The 8,847-nt window shown below is 44.4% G+C and overlaps 1 protein-coding gene across 6 annotated transcripts in view; it reads left to right on the top strand.

Moving 5' to 3' along the window:
• Window positions 1-636: 636 nt before the first annotated feature.
• LOC100562789 (zinc finger protein 227-like) overlaps window positions 637-8,847 on the top strand; it is a 50,326-nt gene continuing 42,115 nt past the window's right edge. For 5 of the 6 annotated variants that reach the window (XM_062972761.1, XM_062972762.1, XM_062972759.1 and 2 more), the window contains exons 1-2: window positions 637-915; window positions 1,900-2,009. In XM_062972761.1, coding sequence (XP_062828831.1) covers window positions 637-915; window positions 1,900-2,009 — 389 coding nt within the window. Of the gene's footprint in view, window positions 916-1,899; window positions 2,010-8,847 lie in introns of those variants that run through there. The other variant, XM_062972757.1, reaches the window with a different exon arrangement.

Genomic DNA, 8,847 nt, shown 5'->3' with positions numbered 1-8,847 from the left:
GGCTCTTCCTAGAGAGGCTGAGGACGCGAGAGGGCGGGTGAGCGCACTTCGGGAGGAGGAGGAGAGAGCGAGCGAGACCAAGGAGGGGGAGGGCGGAGGAGGGGGTGAGTGTGGGGCTGTGTGGTCCCCGCGTTTGCCCCCTCCCTCCCCCCCCTCCCTCCCCCCCCCTCTCCGGCCTGAACCCTCCCCCTTATTTATTGGTTTACACTGTTTTAATTCCTTTTAATTTGCCTTTTGTTTTGTATTGTTATATTGTGTGTTGAGGCCTTGGCCTTTGTCAGTCCTTCGGGAGATGCTAGCGGGGTACAAATAAAGTTTAATAATAATAATAATAATAAAATAATTATATAGCAGACCTGTAATATTCCATATTCAAAACAATTCTACATTCTAAATTCTAATTCTAAATCTCACCGGGAGAGAGAGAGAGAGAGAGAGAGAGAGAGAGCCTGCGGGCCTGAGTTCGGCCTCTTCACCGTCCGGGACTGGGCAGCAGCAGCAGCAGCCCCAGAGGGTCTGCCCGGAGACCGGTGACGCTACGGCAGGAGCCCGATTCCTATTGGCGGGTCCCTAGAAAGACCGTTAACGGCCGAACGGGGAACAAAAAGGGCCGGGGGAGAGTCTGCCCGGAGACCGATGACGCCGGAGAGGAAGGCGGATTCCCATTGGAGGAAAAGAAAGGAGGCGCGTCTCTCTCTGTGTGGGGCTCCGTTAAAGTGCCGGGAAGCCCCGCCCCTCTGTGGGCATCGTGCCCGCGGCTGCCATGTTAGCTCCGGGCGGAAGTCCACCGAGGAAGGGAGGCCTCTTCCTAGAGAGGCTGAGGACGAGTGGGGGCGGGTGAGCGCACTTCGGGAGGAGGAAGAGAGAGCGAGTGAGCGAGTGCGGGAGACCAAGGAAGAAGAGAGCGGAGGAGGGGTGAGTGTGGGGCTGTGTGGTCCCCGAGTCTGCCCCCCCCTCTCCGGCCTTCCCCCTCCCCCTCCGCCTGGCTCTGCCTCTGCCCACAGGCCTCCCTCTTTCCTGCCTCTCCCGGGGCCTCTGCGGCCTGCTCTGCCCTCCGGGCCCATCGCGCATGCGCCTTCCCCCCTCAACCCCTGCTGTGGTGTTTAACTTGGAAGGTTTTTCATGAAAATCAACTGTGAATCTTTTCTGCTGTTCGTGTTTCATTCTCTTTTAATGTTTATATATGTGTATATTTTAAATTACATACGAATGCTTTTATGTCAAGCCACTTTGAGTCTCCTTTGGGAAGATACAGCAGGGAATAATAATAATAATAATAATAATAATAATAATAATAATAATAATACAGTAGAGTCTCACTTATCCAAGTGAGCCGGCAGAACCTTGAATAAGCGAAAATCTTGGATAATAAGGAGGGATTAAGAAAAAAGCCTATGAAACATATGATTACTTTATGATTTTACAAATTAATTACCAAAACATCATGTTTTACAAGAAATTGACAGAAAAAGCAGTTCAATACACAGTAATGTTATGTAGTAATTACTGTGTTTATGAATTTAGCACCAAAACATTGAAACATTGACTTCAAAAACAATGACTACTAAAAGGCAGACTGCCTTGAATAATACGGTGATTGGAAAGCTTTTTGCAAGATTCCTATGAATAAAGTGGCAAACCTGGCTGGACCGTCATAACCGTATGGATAACTCAACCTTGGATCACTGCTCAGTACTTTCTCAAATACTCCACGTGTTACCCCATAGTTTTTAATCTCTGTTACCCTGATATTTATTACTTAAACTACTAAAAAGAATCCCCCCAAAAGTTTATCTGTCTTCTATATTATTGTCCATTATTTTCAAACCCAATAGTCCTGTCTTTCTTCTTCAATCATCTTCTTGTATTTGATCTTGGTTCAAATGCTTGTCTTTTCAGTATTTATTCCTCGCCCCGAAGGGGACTCAGAGCGGCTTTACCGAACACACACACGGCAAATATTCAGTGCCTGATTCTACAATTAAGAAGGACAGACGACACAGACAGAGGTAAAGACAGTTTTTTCTCATCTTATTTCCGGCATCATGGAGGCTGTGTTCGATGCGGGTGGGGGGGGGGAGTGCTGTTGCTCCATTTTCCATGAGAAGGAGCTTCGGCACGATCAGTGTTCTTAAGGGCGCCTTTATTACCTCTTCACTGAAAGAGGTACCTATTTATCTACTCACATTTTGGGCTTCGACCTGTTAGGTGGGCGGGTGAGCTGGGGCTAACCACGGGTGCTCACCCCGACCTGGGCTCGAACTCCTGGCCTTTTAATCAGCATGATTTTTCTGCAGCACACAGCAGTTTAGCCTGCAGTGCTAAGCCTGTTTGTCTGTATCAGTTAGATATTCCTATTCGTATGCAATAGGATAACAGTGGAAATCATTATAATCAAATACTTGCCGGTGGAGAGTTGGAATTTTTATTGGGGTGGCTGCAAGTCTTTTGGGTTGTCTGGCCATGTTCCAGAATCTTTCTCTTCCTGCCGTTTTGCCCACATCTGTGGCAGGCATCCTCAGAGGTGTGAGGTATGTTGGAAAGTACGCAAGGGAAGTTTATATATCTGTGGAAGGTCCAGGGTGGGAGAAAGAACTCTTGTCTGTTGGAGGCAGGTGTGGATGTTGTAATTGATCACATTGATTAGCATTTGATGGCCTTGTGGCTTCAAGGCCTGGCTTCTTCCTGCCTGGGAGAATCCTTTGTTTGGAGGTGTTGGCTGTCCCTGATTGTCAGGAGAGAAAGCTTCTGGAACATGGCCATACGGCCCAAAAGACTCACAGCCACCCAGTGATTTTAGGCGTGAAAGCCTTCAGCAATACATTATTTTTTTGTTTCATTTCATCCTCCTTCGTTGAATAGTCTTTGATTCCAAGGGGCTCTTGAGGGAAGGTAATCAGGTTGGGAAAGTCAGTCGGGAGTCGGCAGTATCGCTGAAAACAGCTGCAACTATTATGTACCTGCACTTCCTGGCCCTGGCAGCAGGGAGTCTCTTCCCAAATCTCTTCCCTTGGCAATTGGGACTGGGCGTTCTGCTGCTCACCATGGTCCTGGCCACCAAGGCGAAGAACATCGCTCTGCCAGCCAACGCGGGGCCCGAGGCAGTCAAGGTTCAGAAGGAGAGGCCTGGGCCAAGGGGGATGGGAGTAGTTTCCCGGGCGAAGCCTTAACGGGAGCACACACGCAGGAGCTGCGAAGGGGCGGGGGCACCCAGCCGCCATCTTGCTTAAGGGCACACATGCGCCTTTTATTCTGGAGAGGGGAAGAGGAAAGCAGCTGGGCAGCTGCCATCTTTGCTAAGGGCAAACTGAGTTAAAAGTGGGGCCTGACTGCATCCGTTCTACAGAGTGTGTCTGAGCTGCAGCCTGACTCCATGGCTGGGCCTCCCTTGGCGCCAGCAAAGACGGCCAGCTCGCTATGGATGGTTGGTCTGGTGTTTTTTTCCTTCCATCGCGTGGGGTGGGGGGGGTTCGCACATGCGCTGCTATTTAATCTTGATTTTGGGGACTTTTGTGTTCATTCCTGGTTACTTGTTTAGGTTTTTAAAGTGGAGGTCATGCCTTGAATGTGTGGCCAAATTTGGTGGCATTCTCTCCAGTGGTTTTTTTTTTTGTTAACTCGGTCATACAAACTGACAGTATTTTATATAAAGAGAGAGACCCAGTTGATTTGTAATATTTCTGAAAGACCCCAGAGGCCATCCAGTCCAACCCCCTTCTGCACAATCAAACCACCCCAACAGATGCCCATTCAGCCTTTGAAATAACAACAACAACAACAATAGGAAACCTACTAGGTCAGCTTTGGAGTTACTGCCTCTCAACTTTGCCTACCACACAAAACTCCCAAAAATCTCCATTTATCTCAAAATCCCTTTAGAGAATGAACACGGGGTTTTCCCCACCACAACATTTAGGGCAGAGGAGCAGGCGGCACAAGGCAGTCAGGAGAATTCTGGGAAATGTAGTTTGGGAAGGCGAGGATGCCTTCAAAATTCAAAAGGCCCCACCCTGAACTACATTTCCCAGACTTGTGTTCACTTCCCGTGTTAAAGCCTCAATTGGAGTGTGGACCAGGGACCCCTCTCTGGCTCTAATGGCCTAAGGAATGGCCGGGATTTGTGGGTTGGATCCGTTCCCCCCGGAAGAGGGCAGGAGGGAGCTCAGAAGAACCCATGGATGAGCAGCACGTCTCAATATCAGCCTTTTCCCCATTTGGGGATTCAAGTTCTGTTCCTCCCCGTTTCCTGTCTCAAGAAACCCACTGAGGAGGGAGGCCTTGGAGGGGTCTTAGGTGTTATATTTCATGCTCTCCGTGTGGAATCTGCCAATATGCTATCTGACGGAAATCCAGTTTGAGCCGGATAAATGTATATCATTTTTGAGGAGGTCCAATCCAGCAGCTAGAGCCGTGGTTCCCAACCTGTGGGCCACGAGACATGTGGGGAAAACTGCAACTGTGCATGTGCCAGGGGTGCGAGAGAGGAGAGGGAGAAAAGGAAGGAAGGAAGGAAGGAAGGAAGGAAGGAAGGAAGGAAGGAAGGAAGGAAGGAAGGAAGGAAGGAGACACCAGTGCTTTGCCCTCACCCATGCTTTCTTGGCTTCTCAGGCCAGGGCAGAGAAGACTCACCCAGCAACACACGCGAGGGAGCAAGAGAGAGAAGGGGAGTCCACCAAAGTAATGATTATTGTTGTTATTAGCTCCCATTGCCACACATCAGTTTTAATGGGAAAGCAGCCCTTTGTAAGAACCTGTTTAGTCCCCAAAGTAGTAGTAGTAGTAGTAGTAGTAGTAGTAGTAGTAGTAGTTATTGCCATTAGGGACAGTTTATTGGGTCTCGTGCTCCGCTTTTTGCATTTTTTTCAATCTCAGCCCCCTCCCCTTCTTTTTTTTTTTAAACGAGTGTTAACAAAATCCAGGGATAATAACAGCCCAACAAAAAAAAGTTGTATTTCTTTTTTTTAAAACAAAACAAAAAAACTTTATTTAATTTTGATATATAAACATAAAAACATTTGGGAAAGAGGAATTGAGTTAGGGAAAAAAGGGGAAGGGGAGGATAGGTAAAGTGGGGTCAAGGTTGGGGTAGGGATACGGGGTGGGTACTTCTAGGACAATCCCATTTGTTACTTATCATTTTACTTTTTGTTCTATATAAATTTTTAATATAACTCCACTTTCTTTTATCAATAAATTGTGTTAGTCTTCCGTATCTTCCGTATCGATTACCGGAGAGGGATAATTCAATTTTCACATGTTCTTTCCAACTTCTTAGCTTTTTCTTTTTTTTAGTTTATTTTTTTGAATTTTAGGTAGTTTTCTAATTGACTCCAATCGGTTTCTTTTCTCGGTCTTCCTTGCTGTTTGGCTATCAAAAAGGTCAACGTATCCATATTTTTTATTTCTAGTATCTTGACTATCGAAGGTGTGTTTTCTTGCTTCCAATATCTTGCGTATACAATTCTGGCCGCTGTTGACAAAAATGTTAGAATCTTCTCTTCATTAGAGGTGATTTGGAGATATTCAATCAATAGGTTTCTGGGAGTTTCTGAAACTTGGCACCTAATATTTGTTGGGTATTTTCATGTATTTTGTTCCAATATTCCTTGGCCAGTTTACAGTTCCACCATATGTGATAGAATGACCCTTCTTCCACTCCACATTGACAGCATTTTGTATTTGCTGTTTTGTTTATTTTTCCTAGTTTCTTAGGCGTAAAATGCCATCTATACAGCATTTTCATCCAGTTCTTCAAATTGTATGAATATGTATATTTTATTTTCCTGTTCCAGCATGCTTCCCACTCCTCTAAGAGGATTGGTCTTCCCACACATCTCGCCCATTTGGACATGCTGTTTTTAATTAGTTCTGTTTCAGTATTCCATTCCAATAAGACTTTATATATTTTTGTAATGGTTTTCCTGTCTGAAAAAAGTATCTTATCCCATAAATTGTCCTTATCCATAAATCCCAGGACTTTGTCTGTCTTAAAGTGTTCTCTTAGCTGGTGATACTATAACCATGTCAGGGTTTTATATATTGTTTTTATCTCTTGCAGTGATTTTAGTTCGTATTTTTTGCCAGATTTCTTTATTATCTTCTCGTAGCATGGCCATTCTTCCCATCCCAACAATCTTCTCTGCAAGGCTTCTAATGGATAAAGTTACATCCTTTTTCTATATTTGTCCCATGTTTTTATAAGGGATGATCTAAAAAAATTATTCCTGAAGTTTTTCTCCTTTGATGTTCTCTCTTTCCATAAATATGCATGCCACCCCATACACAGATCAAAACCTTCCAAATTTAGAATTTTCTTGTGTAAATTTACTGTGTAAATCTATCAGGATTTCAATGGGAAGTGTGGGCCTGCTTCTGGCCAAAGAGATAGTCAAGTTAAGTAGGATTGTTGTTGTTGCGCCTTCAAATCATTTCGGACTTTGGGCGAGCCTAAGTCTAAAACGGAGGGCGGGGGCCAGGTCAATGACCTTGGAGGGCCGCATCCGGCCCCCGGGCCTTAGTTTGGGGACCCCTGGTCTAGAGCTTATTCGACATGAAATACATCATGGAGGAGAGAAATTTTACAAATGTTTGGAATGCGGAAAGCACTTCCGTTCTGCTGTTCTCCTTGACGCACATGGAAAAACCGACACAGAGAAGCAATCAGGTTTGGAGTGTGCCAAGAGCTTCCCGACAAGCACACCTCTTATTAGCCATGAACTGACCCACATGGGGGAGAGGCCGCATAAGTGCATGCAGTGTGGGGAAAGCTTCAGTGGGAGAGAGTGCCTGGATATGCATACAAGAACCCACACAGGAGAGAAACCGTATACATGTCTGGATTGTGGAAAGGCCTTCACGGCGAGTGCAAGCTTTAAAGAGCACAGAAGAACCCACACCAGAAAGAAATCACACAAGTGCTTGGAGTGAGGAAAGAGCTTCACTGGGAGAGGAAACCTTGATGCACATACAAGGATCCACACAGGAGAGAAACCATTCAAGTGTGTGGAGTGTGGAAAGAGCTTCCGCCAGAAAGGGAAATTTAACGTGCACAAAAGGACCCACACGGGAGAGAAACCGCATAAGTGCTTAGAGTGCGGAAAGAGCTTCCATGCGAAAGAGTACCTTACTACCCTGTTTCCCCTAAAATAAGACATCCTCAGAAAATAAGACCTAGTAGAGGTTTTGCTGAATTGCTAAATATAAGGCCTCCCCCGAAAGTAAGACCTAGGCAAGTTTGTGTTTGGAAGCATGCCTGCCAAACAGAACACCAGAGCATGCAGGTTTGGTAAATGTACGTACCATAGATTGTTGTACATGGAAATAATGGTAGTAACAAGAAATTCTTGATAGGATTCACAGTTTGCCTGGTTATGCTGGTTTGTGATGACAACTACTGTACAGTATATAATAAATGTTCATTTTTTTGGTTTAACAATAAATGTGAATTCTTCTTCATGGAAAAATAAGACATCCCCTGAAAATAAGACCTAGAGCATCTTTGGGAGCAAAAATTAATATAAGACACTGTCTTATTTTCGGGGAAACACGGTAGGCATAACAGAACCCACACAGAGAATCCGCATAAATGCCTGGAGTGTGGAAATAGCTTTTGCCAGTTAGCAGACCTTTCCTCCCACCAAAGCATCCACATGAGGAAACAAACCAATATACTTTCCAGCTTCCAGGCACCATATGTAATGTGTCTTCCAGGCAGTATAAGTAGTTTTGGAATTAGGAAAGATACCCTTTATACACAATTTCACATTCAACCCTCAAATCCTGGGTACACTTATTCATTGGGTAATGTAAGTATTGTACCTTAACTCTTTATGTGTTTTATTGCTTATATGTTTAGATTGTTTATATTTTAATCAGATGTGTTTTATTGTTTACTTGTGCGGCATTGAATTTTTGCTGGATTTGTAAGCCGCCTTGAGTCCCCTTCGAGGTTGAGAAAGGCGAGGTAGAAATGAAGTAAATAAAATAAATCAATAATAAAGAAGCAGGAAAATGGCATTGGGAGCATTGCTGGTGTTGTGTACAGTGATCTTTCATAGGGGGTGAACTGCAACTCCCCACATTGTGGGTCAATTTCCCTCAAACCCAGTAGGTATTCAAAGTTGATCTTGTTGGTAAAGTGTGTCAAGTTTGGTCCAGATCAGGGGTCCCCAAACTTTTTAAACAGGGGGCCAGTTCACAATCCTTCGGACCATTGGAGGGCCGGACTATAGTTGGCCACCGAGCAATAATAATAATAATTATTATTAATAATAATAATAATAATAATAACAGCAATAATAATGAAAAGAGGGTTGGAAGAGACCCTTTGGGCCATTGAGTCCAATCCCCTTCTGCCTTTGTGCACTGAAAGCATAAGCAAAGCATCCCTGACAAATGGCCACCCAGCCTCAATGTTAATAATAATAATAATAATAATAATAATAATAATAATAATAATAATAAAAACAGCAATAATAATAAAAAAGAGGGTTGGAAGAGACCCTTTGGGCCATTGAGTCCAATCCCCTTCTGCCTTTGTGCACCGAAAGCACAAGCAAAACACCCCTGACAGATGCCCACCCCGCCTCAATGTTAATAATAATAATAATATAATAATAATAATAAAGAAGGTTGGAAGAGACCCTTTGGGCCATTGAGTCCAATCCCCTACTGCCTTTGTGCACCGAAAGCACAAGCAAAGCACCCCTGACAGATGGCCACCCAGCATCAATGTTAATTAATAATAATAATAATAATAATAATAATAATAATAATAATAATAAAGAGGGTTGGAAGAGACCCCTTGGGCCATTTTGTCCAACCCCCTTCTGCCTCTGTGGACCAAAA

Source organism: Anolis carolinensis, chromosome 2 (assembly GCF_035594765.1).
Source record: "Anolis carolinensis isolate JA03-04 chromosome 2, rAnoCar3.1.pri, whole genome shotgun sequence".
NCBI classification, from domain to species: domain Eukaryota; kingdom Metazoa; phylum Chordata; class Lepidosauria; order Squamata; family Dactyloidae; genus Anolis; species Anolis carolinensis.
The sequence above is the reverse complement of the archived record's forward strand: the minus strand, read 5'-3'. Positions and strand labels throughout refer to the sequence as shown.